The sequence below is a fragment of the Pan paniscus genome, chromosome 4, assembly GCF_029289425.2.
Source record: "Pan paniscus chromosome 4, NHGRI_mPanPan1-v2.0_pri, whole genome shotgun sequence".
In the NCBI taxonomy this organism is placed as follows: domain Eukaryota; kingdom Metazoa; phylum Chordata; class Mammalia; order Primates; family Hominidae; genus Pan; species Pan paniscus.
The window spans coordinates 81,411,940-81,432,752 of NC_073253.2; the positions used below are offsets into that span (position 1 = coordinate 81,411,940).

At 37.1% G+C, this 20,813-nt stretch overlaps 2 protein-coding genes across 3 annotated transcripts in view; both read right to left on the minus strand.

The window, feature by feature from the left end:
- Positions 1-20,813, minus strand: part of LOC134730442 (uncharacterized) — a 325,205-nt gene that overhangs the window by 204,901 nt on the left and 99,491 nt on the right. The gene's annotated exons all lie outside the window — the stretch shown is intronic.
- Positions 2,684-3,275, minus strand: LOC100995549 (striatin-like). Its single transcript, XM_057302310.2, has one exon. It carries the CDS (start codon positions 3,125-3,127, stop codon positions 2,738-2,740), a length of 390 nt encoding a protein of 129 aa, XP_057158293.1. The 5' UTR covers positions 3,128-3,275; the 3' UTR covers positions 2,684-2,737.

Sequence of the window (20,813 nt, forward strand, 5' to 3'; positions counted from 1 at the left end):
TTTTTCTTTTTCTTTTTTTTTTTTTTTGAGCAACAAGGCTGTTTATTTCACCTGGGCGCAGGCAGGCTGAGTCTGAAAAGACAGTCAGCAAAGGGTGATGGGATTACCACTAGTTCTTATAGGTTTCGGGATAGGCGGTGGAGTTAGGAGCAATGTTCTGCGGGCAGGAGGTGGATCTCACAAAGTACATTCTCAAGGGTGGGGAGAATTACAAATTACAAAGAACCTTCTCAAGGGTGAGGGAGACTACAAAGAACTTTCTTAAGGGTCGGGGAGGTTACAAAGTACATCAGTTAGGGTGGGGCAGAAACAAATCACAATGGTGGAATGTCATCAGTTAAGGCTATTTTCACTTCTTTTGTGGATCTGGGATGTGAGGAGCGCCTCTGCCCGGCCACCCCGTCTGGGAAGTGAGGAGCGCCTCTGCCCGGCCGCCCCGTCTGGGAAGTGAGGAGTGCCTCTGCCCGGCCACCCCGTCTGGGATGTGGGGAGCGCCTCTGCCCGGCCGCCCCATCTGGGAGGTCTACCACGGAGGCCAGACACAGTGTGGGGGCTGGACGTGGTGGCTCACGCCTGTAATCCCAGCACTCCGGGAGGCCAAGGTGGGTTGATCACTTGAGGCTAGGGGTTCGAGACCAGCCTGGCCAACATGGCGAAACATATGAAAAATACAACCAACCAACCAACCAACCCAGCAACAACAAAACAGGTCTACCCTGGAGTCATACTCTATTTTTTTCTATTTTCCTCCCTTTCTGATCCTTTATCCCACTTTCTTTTTCTTCCTCTTCCTTCTCCTTCTTGTCAAAGACATAGAGGATTGAGTTATTATCATTGATCCATACAAAGTCCCTCTCTCATTTATTTTCTTTCATTCCCACCCCCCATTTCTATTCCTCGTCTTCGCATGTGCAACCTTCCTAATATGTTTGATATGCATCTTTTTGTTTGTATGTATTTTTAGAAAATGTTAAATAAAAAAAGATTTAAAACAAGCCCTGCAAAGGCAGGAAAGCTGAACTGGCTGCTGAGCCCCTTCTGGTTGGCCACGCAGTACCCACGCCTGTAGCCCCTGGAATCCTAGTGTGGGCTAAGGTGGAGTGGACCCTCTGGCTTGGTCACGGCGCAATGGGCCACCTGGAAACCATCCAAAAGAGACCTACCAGCCCGTGCCCTAGGTGCAGCTGCCACCTGCACATCAGGCACCAGCAGCAATGGCCAGACCATCCCTGATTCTCCATGCCCTCCCCATCCCCGCCCCAACAGCAAGGACTCCCTGACAGGACGCTGTGGTAGTGGCTGTCAGGAAGTTGGCTGGGCGGGTGCATAAGGATAAATATAGACTCTCAGCCCCATCCCGATGGCCACGACGTGCTCATCCCCTGGCAGCTCCTCAGCCTTATCCTAGTGGCCACAGAGTGGCATATAGGCAGCAGCCTTGGGAACCCCGATTGCCCCTCCTCACACGTGCCCATCACACGACTTGGGCGACGGGGAGGTGAAGTCAGGCTGTGGCCCCAGCGGCGCCATAAGGAACGAGAACCGGCGCTCAGCCTCATCCCTGTGGCTGCAGAGTGCCAAGCGCCAGGTCCTGCACTCTGGGCGCGGGTCAGGAGCAGCTGGCAAGGGCAGCGCAGCCTGTGGGGCCCTTGGGCGTGGCCGGCCGCAGCTCCGGGAAGCCAGGTCAGCCCATGGGCGCTAGCCGCCACCAGCACATGGAGCAGGGGTCGCCGAGGATTGGGAATCCCCGACCAGGCGGGCGCCTCCAGCCACGTGGACCCCGGGGCCAGCCCGGCCGCGGCAAGTCAGGCAGTCTACGGCAGGAGCGCCGGGCATGGGCTTTGGCCCGGGGTGTAGGAGGCGCGCACCCTTTGGCCGGATGGGCGGCGCACTCAGGGCCCAGGAGGCCATCCCAGGGGAGCCCCGCCAGTCCCCGCCGGAGCCCGAGCTGCAGCTGCCACCTGCAAGTGGTGCGCTGGCTGCCGCGGTGGCAACCCCGGATCCCGTCCTCCCGCCTCACACCCATCAGCACGGACTCCGGGTGCGACGCAGTGGCGAAGTCGGGCTGTGGGCCCACCGGCGGCACCAGGCGGAGAAGCACCACTCAACCACATCCCTGGGCTGCAGAGGGCCCAGCGCGGGGGCCCCGAGCATCGGGAGCCGGTGGAAGAGGAGAAGAGCGCGCGGGCCACAGTCAAACAGGCCCTGGGGCAGGGCGCGCCTTGCGCTCCAGGGAGCCCCGCCAGCCGGCGGTACCTGAGCAGCAACCGCGGCCTGCACTGGGCGCCGCGAGAGAGCTGCTAGGGCGGTTTCTCCGCCTAGGGCCTGTTGGGCGGGGCCGGCTAAGGTGCACGTGCTCGCTGGTCCTAACCGTTCTGTTGGGCGTTTCTGCTGAGAGGCGGGAGGCGCTGAAAGTCTGTGCAAAGGTCCGTGGACAGACTGCATTGCTTGTTGTTGCGCTTCGGAGGCGGCGATCCCCGAAGGCGAGCTGAAATACGGCTGGAGCGTTCCCAGGCTACAATTTGCAGCAGACGAGTATGGAAGACTACCAGCCGGAGTGGTGGCCCACCCTCAGGGAGCGCATGTGCTCGGATGGCTTCTCATTTCCCCAATACCACATTAAATCATCTCATCTGAGGAGGATCCACAGAGCTGTCTTCTGTGGTAATCTGGAGAAACTGAACTACCTTCTGTTCACGTTATCATGACGCTGTCTGAGTAGTTGTCGACCTTGTTTTCACATTAACTGGCTGTTTTGTTGTGGCTGCACTTCTGTTTCATCACCTTCATCAGAATCATAGCTTGGAGGCTTCATATCTCCCTGATTCAATTGTGTCCCATATTTCAACTTGTGGCATTTGGCTCTTTTCTGTTTAAGAGCATACTCCAACATTTTGATCCTCCTCACAAGATCCTTCTTCAAATTTTCTTGGCCCTTCCTTTCTCCCTGTAGGAAGGCAATCTGGGCCTTAATTGTTGATGAGGTCTTGGAGCCTCCCTTCTGCTCCCAGAGGCTTTTCTTGCTCATGTCTCCAGCCACAATATCCTTGCAGGACAGAGTCTTGGCCGCAGACTGAGCCTGTACCTCACCCGTCTCCCACCGACTCTTGGTACTGGCCACGGCCATGCTGGGCAGCTCTATGGAGGCCTGGCGGGCTAGCTTGGGTGTCCTGCCAGTGGTCCTTTCACAGCTGGGGAGTGGAGCCTGGGCCTGAGGTCTCCTGTGCGACTCTCCGCGCCTGCGCCGGTGCCATGCGCCTCTCCGCGCCTTTTCTTACCATGGGGCATCATTTGGGGGCCTCTTGAGGGACCCCCTAGATGCTTCTACTCAAAGCCAAGGAGCCTCCACTCCTCCGTCTGCAGCCCCCCCTGCCGGTTCTCACTACGCAGGGTTCAGTGGCCTGGGGGCTGACAGAGGAAGTTGCGTCTGCCAAGGCCCCTCCCGGCGCCTCCCTGGCTCATCCAGCCCACCTCCCTCCCACGCTGGCTCAGGCAAAGTGCTCTGGTCACCAGGAGCCCTTCCTTACCAGCCCCGGACCCTTCTTGGCCTTCACCCCACCTGGCCTCCCCTGGAGGCCTGGCCTGGGTGCCCGGCCTGCTGGGTCCAGAGCCCACCCCGCCCTGAACAACCCCGAGCCCATATTTTAAAATATAATCAGATCATATACCTTCCTTGCTTAAAAAGGGCGAAACTCCATCTTAAAAAAAAAAAAGCCTCAACATCTCTATTAAATATAGGATCTAAAGTCAATCCCATGGAACAAATAATCTTGAAAGGTTTCTAGACGGTCTTTTCGACTCACTTTGCTCTGTTTCAAAAAGGTTCACCAAGTCCCAAGAAAACAGAACAGCTTTCTGCTCATTGAACCCAGAGAACCCAGTTTTACACTGAAGCTTTTATTTATTCTTCTCTCTGATTGGAAGAAAGCTACTTTCTTTTACTCTTCAAATAACAAGATAGTTTTTCATCCTTCACGTTAGGGCTTCTTTAACCAACTCCAAATTTCTTTCTGTCTTTCAAATCTTACAGCTTTCATAACACTTGAAACCATTTTACTAACCTGCTCTTTAAAATAGAGACAATCACTGTTTTCTTTATTTCTGGGTCTTTAATATCTAAAAGAGATATAGTAGATATGATAATATGGTAGGGGACAATGTATATGTAATGAGTATATGAGTGAAAGATATTGTGCTTTATTACGATATAAGGAATGGATAGATTTTACTATATTTTAAGCACAAAAATGGGTCAAATTTGGAATTGTATTCAACACTGAGGAAACAATGTAGAAGATGGCTTTTTAATACCTAATATTCTGATTTAATTCATTGTCCGAATGAAAAATACCCTTGAGAAGGTTTGACTAAATACGTAATTTGTTGACCAAGTCTTGTTTTAGTCTTTCATATCCAAAAAAATATTTCGGGGATGCCACACTAGTGCAAATGTTCTACTAGATGCAATTATATACAGAAGAATATTTTGCATTTTATTGATAAAAATAATTAGTTTTTGAAAACACTAACATTAATGTATTAATGAAAAGCCCCTACATGTATTATAATTAGAAATGAGTAAAAATCAATATTCTATAGGAATATTCCTATGACTTTAAAAAATCAAATTCCTCTGTTTCTTATACAGTTGTCTTCAGGAAAATCAACTGGTTTAAATAAATAAAAACATTCATTATTTTTATAATGGAAAATAGTAAATATGATAATCTTATAGAAAATGAAAAAAATACATTGATGCTGTATGTGCAGGAGCGATACTGCAGATATATGGATAGATATGAGTAATTTTGGAAGCAACCTAGATATTAAATGAAAGAGATGTAATGAGATTTTGGAATGATTAAAAGTAAAAGAAGAAAAAGTGTAGAGGGAGGTTTCAGCGTAGAACCTGACTTGATTAATTATTTTGAGTGAAGAAATAATTTCGTGTGACTGAAAGTGAAAATAGAAGCTAAATGCCTTAATTAATTTATAGATAAATCAACCAAAAGTAATATCCTTCTGATAAAGTATATTAAGCAAAATTAAGTAGAATTTTCAATAAAAATGAAGACACCATCTATAGAGATTATTTATTTATATTTTAATTCTGCCTGCCTTTAAGATGGTTTTGATATTACTCTATCCTAATGTGGGGTGTGCAGGAAATCATGTTTGATTCCTTCTAGCTTTTCCTGTGTGTAAAACTACATTTCCCTCTTCAGGCTATATGAACAATCGTGCTTTGACTGTTCTTTATAATGATCAACTATTGGTTTCACATGCTCATGGTGAAGTGACAATGTCAGCATAAAAGAGATTTCAAGAAAAAACATATATGCAAATAAATCTGGTGAAAATTTCAACTATTTGATGGAAGGTGAAACTTCTCCCAGTTACCAAAAATGTGTCCCTTATTAATATAAACTGGTCACACCTATTAGATTTTTCTTCAATAAAATCACATATCCGATTTAATAGTGGAGTAGCTTTTGTGGAACAGCATGCTATTGTTTCAAAATGATAGAGATCGCTTTTGCATCCCTTCTCAATTTATAATATTTGTTGAAATTTTCATATTTACCTTTACATAATAAGCATTTCATTTTGAGTTCAGTGAAATATACCTCTTCTCAGAAAATTTGTACATTGGTACTTTCAAAGTATACTAACATTTATATTAATACCCTAACTTACACTTAGATACTAAATTGTCTAATTTTTTTTAATTTTACAAATGTAATTTTTAAAGGTCACATGCACTTTGTGTAAGAGTTTCTAAACAGCAGCATTATTGCTCTTTTAGGCTGGATAATTATTTGTTACATGGGACCTGTTTTAGGAGTTTTAGAATGTCCAGCAGCATCCATGGATTTTACTCATCAAGCCATTATCACCTCCACACTGGTGTTAAAAACAAGAATGATTTCACACCGTGCTAAATATTCCTTGAGGGTAGGACAAAATAACCTCTGACTGAGAACCAGTACATTAAATAAGCTAAAATATACAGATCTTGATTACATTGTTTAGTTTTGATAAATTCATTTTCTCATGTAACCCATCTCCTATTAACACTAAGAACATTTTGTTCACCATAACATATTCTATAGTGTTGCTTTATTCCATTTATAATGGAATAAAAAATAAAATCCTTCAAAATATAGCTAATGAAATTTTAAAAACCTGTATAAGGAAAGTTAAGAAACATTACAAAAGAAAAATCACATAAATAATCAGGAAGGTATTTAATGCTCATTGATTCAAAGAGTTAATTTAGTTAGGCAGTCAATTCTTCCTAAGTTTATATAAAAGTTCAGTTTCAATTTCATCAAATTAAATCAAATCAACACCTGAGCAGAACAGAAGTACTTTAGGGATAACAATATGAGGAGTCCTGTGGACTTTCTCCACAGAGAATCAAGTGTAACTGGTTGAAATTTTAAAATAAATTAAACAAAAAACATTTAAGAATAATCACTATAAAATTTATAAAGAAAATATTATTGATATCCTAAGAGAAGATAAAATGAAATCACATAAAGTACTCAATTCATACCACAGAAGGCAAGTAAAGAGAGGAAGATAAGAAAAGAACCAAACAAGTGCAAATTTAGTAAGGAGTAAAATATGGTAGATATTAATCTAACTATATCAACAGTCACTTGATGCATGGTCTAAATAAAACAAATTAAAAGCAGAGAAAGATAGATGTAAACATTGTCAAGTAATTATTATTACAGCAAATCTAAGAAGTTATATAAAGAATTATATATAATGTATACCACAACTACACAAGATGTATTTCAGTTTTTCAAGGCTGTGTCAATACTTGAAAATATTATAAAATAATGTAATTTACCACATCAACAGGCTAACAAAAAAAAACCATGCGATGATATCCATCTATGCAGAAAAAGTGTTTGACAAGATCCAACACTTTTTTTCAAGAAAAAAGATTCTTAGCATATTAGAAATAGTGGAGGATTTATTCAAATCAATAAAGAATATATTTTTAAAAAGTAGAGCTAACATGATATCTAGTAGAGAGAAGCTAGATTCTATCATCCTATGATCGGGAACAAGGCTAGGATGTCACCTCTCATGTCTCCTATTCAACATTTTGCTAAAATCCTGACTAATGCAACAAGACAAAAAAGAAAATGAAAGTTACACAGTTTGAGATGGAAGAAATAAAACTATCTATGTTCATAGATAACATCATTGTCTATGTAAAAAAATCCCCAAAAATTGACCAAAAGAAAATTCAGCCACGAATAAGCTGTTGCAGCAACGTTGTAACATACTAGTTTGATGTACAAAAGGTTGTTGCTGTTCTATATACTTTTGATAGACAACTGGAATTTGAAACAAAAAATACAATACCGTTTATAACAGCACTAAATAACATGAAGTACTTCGGTAAAAATCTAACAAAATATGTATACCATTTATATACCCACTCTTTCTTTGTCTAGCTAAGACAAAAATGATGACATGAAATTTCCCCTGGATCAGAGCATATATCGTATTTTTTTGCGACATTACTGAAACTCAAGTTAACCTTATAAAAGGTACATTACTAGATATCACAATGTTCTATAGGGACAACAACTTCTGAATCATAGACACACGGTGAGTTCAGTTAATTCCATAAACATCTGCCTGAACAACTGCAATAAATCATGTTCTATGTAACAATGAACAAATTGGAACATTATTAGATGGACAGTGAGGTACGGTATAGCTCAAGAAACAATAGTAAAGGAAGTGTAGGGGGAGGGAGAGGGAAAGGTAAAGCACATCTATATCCAGATTATGTGTCTATTCCAGGACAAATAACAACTTCATGTATTATCAGAAGGGCCCAGTTTTTTTCCCACCACTGGTTGGCTGGTTACTGTCCCCAGGGAATTGTGATTTATCAGTAACTTTTTTGGTATTTGTTCTTGAACAGTTGGATACTTCTTCCACATAAAGCTTATTGAGAGATAAAATACATATAAAACCTTCATCTCACTACCATATAAATGTGATTGTTCATTAGTCCATTGAGCAAACTTTGAGGTGGTCACTTAGGAAAATTGATATGCATCTATCTTTTCTACTGAGTTACTCAGGGATCTTCTAGAGTGCATGTACTTTGGTGAGCATGGGACACAAACGTGCTCACAGCCTGTGCATATTCTGTGAGGTACATTGAACATACTGCTTTCCTGGAATTACTTGCTACCCCTTCTCAGTCTCACCTCTTCCAAGTACCCAATCATCCAGCTAAACAATTAACAATAGCCCAATAATTATTATAAATTAATTGTTCTCAATGTGAGAGGGAACAATGTTGGAGACTTTTTTGTTGTTTTCACTATGCTACTGGCATTTTAGTGGGTAGAGCCAAAGGATGCTATGAAGCATCCAGCAATGCACATGGACAGCCCTCCACGACAAGGATTTTTCTGGCACAAATGTTAATAATGTTGACATTGTGAAACCCTTGTATAATTCTGTAACTCTGGAATCTCTTCTATTCAGGAAAAGTGGACAATCGAATGTACTGATGAAATATCTGCCACATGGAAACGTACTTTCCCCCTGTGTTTTACAGCTATACCTAAGAAACACTGCATTGCTACCTCAGTTTATTTTAGAAGGTCCATTTAAGCAGAGTATCTATATGTAAATCAAGCCTACCTCTTTCCTTTTACTTTTAACTTTTTAATGGAAATCCACATAAGTTTATAGGAAGAGTAGAGAGAGGAAGCAATGCTGCTATCATAGAAAAACAAGAAACTACCATGTGTAACCTACTTGGTCTTTTGGATTTGAATAGGTCTTACCGCATATTTGTCCCTTTCACTTCATTATGGAGTGTAGCTTCGTATACTGAGATTTAAGCCTTGATGGATCCAATACTAACTGATCATGGAGAATATTTAAGGGTTCAAGATTGAACGTTTTCATGAATCTTCTGAATTGGGTTGTACTAAATACATGGTAACTAATTGCATCAAATTTTGGCTCCAGAATCCAGTGATGCTATCAAACATTTTTCCTGTTTCCTGGAATTGTGTTTGGAGGAAATGTCTTTACATCACAAAGACTATTGTACTCCATCACAGAAATGTCAATATCTAGAATATCTATGGAGATTAGTTCTGTATTCTAGTATTTATGCCTCTTACTAAAGGTAAGGTACTAAAGGTAAAGGTAAGGTATCTTTAGGTAGTCCTACTTTTTGTCTACCAGGTGTATTAGTCCATTCTCATGCTGCCATAAAGAGCTGCTCAAAACTGGAAAATTTATAAAGGAAAAAGTTTTAATTGACTCACCATTCCACAAGGCTGGGGAGCCCTCAGAAAACTTACAATCATGGTGTAAGGGGAAGCAAACATGTCCTTCTTCACATGGCAACAGGAGAGAGAGAAATGCAAAGTGAAGGGATAAAAAGCCCCTCATAAAATCATCAGATATCAAGAAAACTCACTCACTATCATGAGGACAGCATGGGAGAACTGCCACCCTGGTTCAATTAGCTCCCACTGTGCTCCTCCCAGGACACATGGGGATTTCGAAATTACAATTCAAGATGAGATTTGGTGGGGACACAAAGCCAAACCATATCACCAGGTTTGATAAATTTTGCATTATCAATTTAGTAAAAAACGTGCTGTTCATGGGATGAAAAATTAAGGAAAATTAATTAAAAAATAGAATAAAATTTATTACCATAAAAGTGATAAGCAAGTTAGAAATTATATGACAGTTTTCTGAACATTTCCAATCCAATTAATATTCTGCATGCAATTTATCTAATGAACTGCCATTTCTTCTTTCTGTCATCACCCTCACCAAGACATGTTGCAAACCACTGACTTACTAAATTTTCTAGAAACTACCTCTGACTATATGGCCATCTTCTCAGAAAACTTCCTTGCTACCATATTGTTTGTAAAATAAATTCAGAGTCTTCACTAATTCCAAAATATTCATGATTTAGTCTTGCCCTGTACTTGTAGCCTACCTCTCACAATTCCCATATAAATATGCCACAAAGATATCATACTGGTCTTTTCATTAGATTCTTAAGAATATTTATGTTTTCTATTGTAGATACTTTTTAAAAATAGTTGTATCAAAATGGATAATTGATATTTTGAACATTCACGCTGAAGAATCTTCAACCAAATTAGATAATATGTAATTCCTAGATATAATTTCTGTAGTAAGTTTTGGTAAAAGACCTTACCTCTTATGCACAAAGTCACTGTGCTCATTACTAAGAGTACAGCAGGAAATATGACCAACAGATTCTTGCTCCTGTTATCTTCTTTCCAGCAGGTAACACCTAAATTACATATTCAATTGCACAGCTTGCGACACTTACAATATGTTTAATAAATGAATGGTCATGCATAAATTGTTACCAGTCTGTGCTGAAATAAGTACAGAAATTGAGAAGAAAATCTTAGAGCAATGTGATATTGTCTCTGTAGCCACGTATGTGATGAGTGGACTGATTTCATTAAAAGCTGGGGTGCTGTTAAATTTGCATGATACTCCACATGTGGGGTAAACTGTGTGTTATTATCAAACTGTGGGGACTGGGGAGGCTGATTTTTGCCATAGATAATTTAAAAAGTAATAATAGGACAAAATATTTATTTAAAATTCTGTTAAGTGCAGTAAATATGAAACACAAGATATATGGAAGCATATAGCTATCTGATATTTTTGCATAATTGTGAGCTGAAGTTTCATGAAGAAATATCACCTAAAATACTAAGGACAAATATAAATGAACTAAATTATTGAGTTTGGGAATCATGGAATGAGGAAGTTTCTGAACAGAAAAGGAGTGTATGTCAAAGCATCTCCCTAAATATTATACCTCTAAAGGAGTTTTGATGGAAACATTGACAGCTGCTTATTATTATTTTTCTCTCTGGATTCTGAATTTAACATTGATCAGGCTTACAGCCCATTATCTTTTTTTCCTTAGTTATTGTAAGCCTTATTTTTGGAGTCACAAATAAGCATATTTTACGCTATGCCTTAAAGGACACCTTGGAAGATAATAACAAGGAGAGGTGTGTTTTACAGAGTATAAGAAAAAAGCATTTGTCTCTGGAATATGGAAACATAAATCATTCTCTGCTGAAGAAAGACTTTGCTAGAATAGTCTATGGGTGTGGGAGTAAAATTAAAAATCATGCTTGATTAAACTCTGCACTGGTTTTCTTTGAATTATACTAGAAAATTCATCTAGTCCTTGGGGTAAGGATAGTGCGTTTAGAAAGGTGTATATTGAAGAAGATTGACTTCATTCATTTAACATAATCCTCATCCTTGTTCCAGTAGTAACACCTATATTTAGAGATGAGTAAATAAGGAAGTATTTTACACCTTGTATTCTTTATAGCTGCTCTTTTTTTTTTAAATATTTTTTTTTAATTGCTTATTTTTCATGCTGGGTTTGGGTAGCATATTTTGGCCAACATTATTTTTTATCTTAATTTATAATTTGATAATGGGCATATCTTATAGTAAACTTTAAACCAACTATGTATAGCTTTTTAAATAACATGTTTATATTAAGAAAAATGATAATGGCAATTCATGTGAAGATTGTAAAAATCATAGAAAATCCATATATCAAACAAAAATCAATAAATATTAATTATATTTCCTAATAATTTTTAATTTTTAATGGCAGAGCTAAAGTGTGAAAACAAAATTTGTATTGATGTTGATCAACACTTTTGATTATTTAAAAAATTCATTATGACAAAAGAATGCACTTTTGCATTCTTAATCCCTGATTGTTAATTGTCTTAAAAAGAACTTTATTATTTAAAATTGTGGATGAACAATGGAATCAAATTAAACTTAATGGAAAATATTGCAACATTGTTTTTCTAAAAATTAGTTTTTCAGCAAAGTTAATTTTAAGGAGTATCAATGGAAAAGAACTTCTCTTCTTAAGTGGCAGGCCCAGCTGAGTTCTTGGGTGTAGATTTTCATTACTGCAACTAGGGACAAAGGGAAAAAATAATGAATCCTACGCATGTGCATTTTGATGTTCCCTAAGAGATGGGGAATTTAATTATGCTGATCTAATTATATACAAATCTAGTTTGTCTGATTTGATTACAAGAGAATCTAGGTTTTGTGTAAGGTTACTGCTGAATCGGGACTACTTTAATTTCTGCCAAATCTAGTTTGCTTGCTCTTTTCATGACCAAAATCGTGTAGCTCATAGCTACAACAAAATTAACATTTTGTTACACAGGGTATTTATCTGCATAATTCCTCTATCCAAAAAACCATAAAATATAATTTAAAAATGTAAAGAAATGACTGGAATGAGCAGAAATAGTACTAAATTTATAGAGGGCAAAATAAGAACTTGTAGGTTTTACAGATATGAAAAATGTATTAGCTATTTCAAATGTAAATAACTTCCTAGTAACTCTATGTATATTTACTTCATTTATAGACCCAGTGAGCCATTTATAACTTAGAGAAAAGTTATATTGTTATCAGAAATAAGTGATGGTAGATTGGAAAAGATAAACACAATGGCTTGCAAAGAAGGAATAATATCTCCAGATCCTTAGAATTTATTTTCAGCCTGGGGATACAGAGGCATATTTAGTTGGTCTCAACTCATGGTTTCTTGAGTTGTTGTCTACTTTCTCTTGTGAGAAAGTGAAACCAGGGAAAACATCTTCAGACTGTAAAACTTTCTCAAGGAAACAATTGCTGAGGTTGATTTAAGAAGGCTCTGGATAAGTCCCTAGCATATGTGCTACTTTAGCTTTCAAGAAGGGGGCAAAATGGATGGACTCAGCACGTTCTTTCTATAGCGCCACGTGAGTATAATTGATTGCCTCAAATAGCTGTGATACCTTTTCTGAGAAGGCTAAGTAGCCTTGTAGAAATCGTGACTTATCAACATCATGTAAGAAGGGCTTAGAAAAATAAGTTGATTTTTCTTTTTTTTTTACTAAAAGTTATTTTTTTTCCACTTTTAGCTGACAGATTTTATATTTGCTTCTCTAATATATTAGGAAATTATCCTCAAAACAAGCAAATGCAAACCAACAAACAAAAACTGGCATAGAACATGATATTATGGACACTTGGTATTACAGGAAGTAATTAATGCTTAAAATGACTGGCATTAATTCTCTAAGAAGCAGTATAGTATCATTAATACAAAAAAAAGTAAATAAAATGAAAGCAAAATGGAAGGAAGGATGTAAGGAATGAAAGAAAGAAGAGAAAGAAAGAAAGAAAGAAAGAAAGAAAGAAAGAAAGAAAGAAAAAGAAAAGAGAGAAAGAAAAGAGAGAAAGAGAAAGAATCTCTACAATCCAGAAAAAAGTCGCGCATAAACATAAATATCATAAATATACACGAACATTATTAAAGAAAATTACAAACTTCACAGTTAACTCTCCACAATAAGCAGTTCACCAGTGCACAAGTGTAGAAGTATGCGTGTAATTAGGCATTTCATCTGACAAGCAGGAAAGCAAAGACTGCACAGAACATGTTAGAGAACTAGAAATACAAAAGAAATTGTATAAAATGTCTTCCCAACTGAAAAAAGCTTCTCTCTCTCCTGTGTGCATGTAAGTCATAAACATTGGAACAATTAAAATAATACTAGTTAAGTATACTAATTAGTTAATAAATTGATAATTATTGAATCATATGGCTAGAACTAACAAAATTAGAAAATTTCAGAAAACAACAACCTATAGCAATTCTATTATAGGTAATACATTTTTTCTTATTTAATTTTTAAAGAAGGTTTTTTTTCAAAGGAACATTCTTTTAAAATTAATAGCCTCTGAAAAGAACCCACAAGAGAATATAACTTTGTTTTAAATAGATGTATCTAAGGCTATTCATCAAATATCAGGTAAAGCAAATAAACTCTGAGGACATTCCAAACTCTGAGTTTCAATGATTGTAGGAAAGTGTTAGATAACTTCACATAAATAAACTTACATATTTTACATTTACATATATAACATAGTTATGTCTGCTATGTAACTGAGTAATTTCAACTAAAAAGTTATAATAATTTTGAATAGTATATCAATAAAGTTGGGCAGTATATCAGACTAGACTCATATGACCTTGTTAATAAATAGAAAAATATAATATGTAATAAATAATGAATAGTTCTTAATACTGTTGCATTTATGACATTCATGCATACCACACACTTCTATTAGTAATTCATGAGAACTAAGGACTTATCCATCACCTTCAGGAAAACATAGCTAAAGTGAGAAGGAACAAATCATTGTGAATAAGTGATTCAGTCCATCATAGAGCCCATCTTGTGCTAAAATAAGGTAAAAAAGAAAGAAAGAAAGAAAGAAAAAAACAACATCTTTCTGCCCTTGAAACATTGGATTTATTTGGCTACAAAAAAAAAATTACATTCAAGCATTCATTTCAAGTTTGGAGCTATATAAACTAAAGTAGTTTAACGATATCCTTTTTCAAATCATTTAAAATGAAAACTCATTAAGGAGCATTCAAAATAAATGTAGAGTGTTGCAATCTGTTACACAAAAAAAGTTATTTTCATGCTATGAGTTTAAATTTGTCTGAAGTTGAGCTTTATTGTTCAAGTGATATATTTAGACTTGACATAAGTAGAAAGCCAAAGGTGGTTTGGAGCCATTTCTCTTACATAAAATTTATGAGCTATTGCTATTTATAGTAAGTGATAGTAATACTCAAATTTTGTAAAGCACTCTGCTAAGTGCTTTGCTTTCACTGTGTAATTTACCCCTCACAGTAATTCTACAAGGTAGGACTATCTCCTGAGTGTCTAAAACAGGAAAAATTTGGTCTTTGAGAGGCTCTGTAACTGGACCAAAAGAATTTGATTCTGAATTCCTACCTTTTAAATATTATATTATATTATAATTTTATTATATGTCAAGTTTTTTTGAAAATGTCAAGCACACTGCTTTCAAGGATGAATCCAGTTTTAATAAAAAGCTCATGGATGAAGTAAAATTTTTAAAAGAAAACTTGCAAGATCCAGAAAACACTTGGAAGATTCCAAACTGAGGTAATTTTTATTTTATCTAGTCCAAAGTAGCAATATAGAAATCATAAAGGCAAAATTATCCAATACAAACACACATACTACTCATTTTCTAATAAAACCTGCTAAATCACAAAGTTATCTAACACTTTCCTACAATCATTGAAACTCAGAGTTTGGAATGTCTTCAGAGTTTGTTTGCTTTACCTAATATTTAATGAATAGCCTTAGATACATCTAGTTAAAACAAAGTTATATTCTCTGTGTTTTCCATGGTGAATAGCATGAGATGATGCAATTTAGAGGCTACTTCACTATTTGAGTGCTTCTGGAAGAGCAGACACAATGGAGAAGGCAACGGTCAATGACATGTTGTTAGTATATGAGCATTAAGAAGACAAAGTAACTCTGACAGCTGTTACATTATTCTCTGGCTCAATAGAACCCTACTTCGGAAGAATACAGATGGCATTGAAATGCATGAGAAAAGTATTTATCTCATTCATACTCTAAAAAATCATTTTTATGTTAACATTTCAGCTAAATTGTGATAAGAATTTTTTCAACTTCTTAATATAATCTCTAAATTTTTGTGGAAATATTAGTGGATAAGACAAAGACTGCTCAAAGTAAATATTGATTCTCATGCTTTGTTTGCCAATATTGAATTTCAAGCACATATGTAAATGTGACATTCAAAAGTTCTTTTTCCAGATCGAGACTGTTTCTCTATAAAACTACACTGAATACTATTCAAATTCCTATATCAGCAATCTTGCATTATATGGATTTTTAAAAAAATACATTGAAATACTCAAGGCAGCATCAGTTGCAACAATAAATGAAATAAGTTGTGAACTTTTCAATGATCAAATCTGTCTCTTCAGCAATAGTTATATTCTATATATAGTTAATAACAGTAATTATATTTTAGAACTGAAGATTTATAAAAATGGGAAATTTAGAAGTCTTAGGAAAAGTTTCACACTGAACAGGCTTTTGGGAACATGTCATTTTATTTTCATTCACTAAATCTTTGCTTTTACTTAAAAAGCAATTTTTTGAGAACATGTAATGAACAAAAGCAAAGTGCTGTTTTTGAAATTCATGAATAAGGTAACAATGCTTCCTCTCTTGAGGTAATACTTTCCTTTGTTATTTCTATTGTTTGGTTACATTCTGCTAGTAGGAATTTGAGTAATAATTTGTTGGTAATTCCTCAAGATGAGAAGATTTATTTCACTGCTCACACAGGAAAAGGATCTGTTAACACAATAGGTATCTGGAGCACTCTCATTGAAGCAATTCTTCACATGTTTCTAGTTTATCTACATACAGAGTCAGATTATATTAGACAACATTGGATAGTTTTTAAGTGACATGAGGAGATTTTCTTTTTCTTTCTGCAGTTTTCAGGTGAGCATTTGAAATACTTTCCTCTTGAGAAAACCCGGAAATTAAAAACCACAATTGGTATAAAAGAATAAGAAGAAAATTCTGATGAATTATCTATAACTTATATGATTATTATATTTCCATTTGATTATTCTTCTCATAAAAGATCAATTCTATAACTAATTGAATGTGCTATAAAATTTTTAGCAAAAATGATAGAATAATATACATAAGCCTCACTTCTACCTAACTCCCCTTTGATCACTGCGTTAGCCTGTTTGCATTACTGTTGAGATATACCTGAAGCTGGGTAATATGTAAAGGAATGAGATTTATTTGACTCATGGTTCTACAGGCTATACAAGCATGACACCTGCATCTGTTCAACTTCTGTTGAGTGCCTTAGAAAGCTTTACAATCATCGTAGAAGATGAAGGGGGAGCCAGTGCATCACACGGCAAGAGAAAGAGGGAGGAGATACCAGAATCTTCTAAACAACTAGATCTGACCTTAGTAGAGTCTCTCTGTGGGGACTCTGCTCCTGCAGTGGGTTTCTGCCTTGGCACCCAGGCTTTCTGATATCTCCTCTGAAATTTAGGTGAAAGTTGACAAGCTCCCTTAACTCTTGCATTCTGCACCCCGGCAGGCTTAACATCACACAGAAGCCACCAAGACTTATGGCTTGCACCCCCTGAAACAGTGGCCTGAGCTGTAGGTCCTTTGAGCCACAGCTGGAACTGGAGTAGCAGGGATGCAGGGAGCAGGGTCCTGAGGTCACACAGGGCAGTAGGGCCCTATGCCTGTCCCTAAAACCTATTCTTTTCTTCTAGGCTTCTGGGTCTATGGTGAAAGGTACCGCCTCACTGATTTCTAAAATGTCTTTGACGCTTTTTTCCCATTATCTCAGCTATTAGCATTTGGCTCTACAGAGTTACGCTAATCTCTATAGAAAGTGGTTGCACCACATGCCACTTGAATTTCTATCCTGAAAATGATTTTTCCTTCTCTATCACATGGTCAAGTTGTGACTTTTCCAAAGTTCTATACTCTGCTTCCCTGAAAATTTTGCTGCTTAGATATTTCTTCTGCTAGATACGTTAGGTCATCACTGTTTAAGTTCAAACTTCCACAGAGTCCTGGGGCATGGGCACAATTCAGCCAAGTTCTTTGCTAAAGTGTAACAAATGTGACCTTTGCCCTAATTCCCAATAACTTTCTCATTTCCATCTGAGACCTCATCAGCCTGGTCTTCACTGGCCGTATTTTCATTAGTATTTTGGTCACAACCATTTAACAAGTCTCATGAAGTTCTGTACTTTTTCTCATTCCCTGTTGTCTTCTCTGAGACCTCCAAACTCTGCCTGTTCCCCACTACCAAAGATACTTCCACGTCTTCAGATATTTTTATAGAAATTCCCTACTCCTTGGTACCAATTTTCTATATTAGCTTGCTTGTACTGCTATAAAAAAATACCTGAGGCTGGGTAATTTATAAAGAAAAGAGGTTTATTTGGCTCATGCTTCTCCAGGCTCTAAAAGCATGGCACCCACATCTGTTGAGCTTCTGCTGAGGCCCTTGGGAAGCTTAGAATTATGGTGGAAGGTGAATGGAGAGATAGTGCATCAAGTAGCAAGAGTAGGAACAAGAGAGAGAGGTAGGAGGTGACAGGCTGCTTTAAACAACCAGATCTCACTTGAACACAAACAGTGAGAGAGCTCATTTATTACCACAAGGACAGCACCAAGCTATTCATGAGGGATCCACCCCCATGACCCAACACCTTTCAGTAGACCCACCTCCAACATTGAAGGTCACATTTCAACATGAGATTTGGAGGGGAGAAAACATACAAACCATATGAAACACTTTTGAGAAAACAATTTCTATATATCAGAACAAGTAAAAGTAAAAAAAAAAAAGCAGAAAAAGGAATAAAGAATGTATCTTATCTAACTTGTTAAGAACATTTCAATCAGTGTTTAAAATTAAAAATTCCCACAGTCGCTGAAAACCTAGCATATTCAAGACTGCTAAATTCTCAAATTAGCAATTTAACTATGGGCCTTAAAATGGATCTTGCCATTTTTTACCCATAAAGTGTATGTAGGTTGTTAGAATCTTATCTACAGGACTTAGACCTGAATCAATATTCATATAAAACAGAATTTCTTTTGATTGGGAAAGTAAAGTCATACTAAATGGCTTAGCAATACCATGAGAGTTTTCTGAATTCTAAAATCACTATTTTAAGAATTCAGAAAATATTTTTGAGACCCAATAAGAGTAGTAATTTTAAAGATAAACATAAATTTTAGATTTGCGATCTATGCGTGAGAGCATTTTCTCTTTAACCACCTTTCTGACAGTTCATTAAACTAAATCTGATAGTTATATGCAACATTAGGAAAATAATTTATAGAATGGTGAGATTCTGTTTTTGAAACATTAACCAATTCTTCTTCACACTCGATTTTCTATTACTCTTGATTTTTCTCACTTTTCTACATTGGAACTGGCTTTATTCATTCCTCAGAAAAGGAGTAATTCAATTGATAATATAGAAAATATAAACTTTTATAGTTGGAACTTAGAAAGTGTAAGCCCTGTGAAAAGGGAGTAAGTTCTGATGAAGATATCAGAGCTAGAAGAAAACATGGTGTTATTTAAATTATCAAACCCTCAGGTTACCTGATGGGCTTTTCTGTGTTGCAGGTTAGTAATGAGTAGGATGAGAGGCAAGTAATACTGATGAGTCCTTGAGAAAAGACTCTAGGGGAGATAAATGGATAGGTAGAGAGATAGAGAGATAGATAGACAGATAGACAGGTAGATGATAAATAGATAGATAGATAGAGAGATAGATAGAGAGATAGATAGATGTAGGAAGTTTGAATATGAGGGAAATATTACTCCTAAATAGAGTATGAAGTGGCGGCAAGGCCCTAGAGTGTAAAGGGCATATCATATCTTGTATCTGTGATGAAATCAGACTCCCCTGAGCATGCCCTGGAGAATTAACATGTTGCCAGGGCATCTTAAATAGTAGGACACAAATCCTAAAGTATCTTAAACAATGCCACAGAATATGATGTGCTTTTTCAAAAATAGAAAGATAAAACTTGGGAACCATAGAGAACACTGAAAGCAGTTAATTTTTAGCCAGATTAGGAAAAAGGTAAGAACGTGGGAAAATACGACAGTGACTTGCATACACCTAGGGTAAGATATTAGAACAACTCAAAATGTCTCCAGAGATGCTATCATAGGTTAGAAGAGACATCGAAGATCATATAACTAGTCCTTAAGTTCTTTACATTACATATCCCCAAGAACTTAGACTCAACCTCAGCAGCGTGATGGAGGAGATCCAAATGTATTAGCATTAACTTTTTACTATTAAGAAGAAGGGGGACATAAATAGATCTTGTTTTGCATAAAGTATTATGTATTCAGACTTATTTCCACTGCACATATTATCTGAGAAACAATAATGTTCACCTTTAATCTCAAACAAATTATTAATGAATCATCTCTTTCTTTTTCTTTTCTTTTTCTTTTTTTTTTTTTTTTTTTGAGATGAAGTCTTGCTCTGTTGCCCAGGCAGGCATGAAGTGACACAATCTTGGCTCACTGCAACCTCCACCACCCCAGGTTCAAGGAATTCTCCTGCCTCAGCCTCCAAAGTAGGTGGGATTACAGGCGCCAGCCACCACACTCAGCTAATTTTTTTATTTTTAGTAGAGATGGGGTTTCTCCATGTTGGCCAGGCTGGTCTCAAACTCCTGACCTCAGATGATCCAGCCACCTCAGCCTCCCAAAGAGTTGGGATTACAGGCATGAGACACCATGCCCAACCATGAATCATCTTTTATAAATGACATGTATTGTGTGAGTTCTGAATGTTTATAAGGAGTTCATATTCAGTATTGTTTAAAAATAATAATAATGCCATGATACTTTAAAATTCTAAATTGGTTATAAATGATATATCTACTTGTTGATAATTTTTGTATTGGAATGAACAAAAAGTTATTTAATTTAGGTAAACTGACAACATTCAACCTAACAAAGGTAGTTATTTTTTACTGCATAATCTAGTATACTCCCTATAAAAGTAAAGTAAGAAATGTTATCATATATATCATATATGTGTGTATATATACATATATACATATAAATATGTGTGTATTTTATATATATGTGTATATATATGTATATATAATACACACATATGTATCTGTTCTAATTCCTTGATTAAAAGGGACTTCCATTCTATACTTACTAAGGAGAAGAAAATAGAAAAATGTGATTTGGATGACTATCCCATATTTAATACTAAA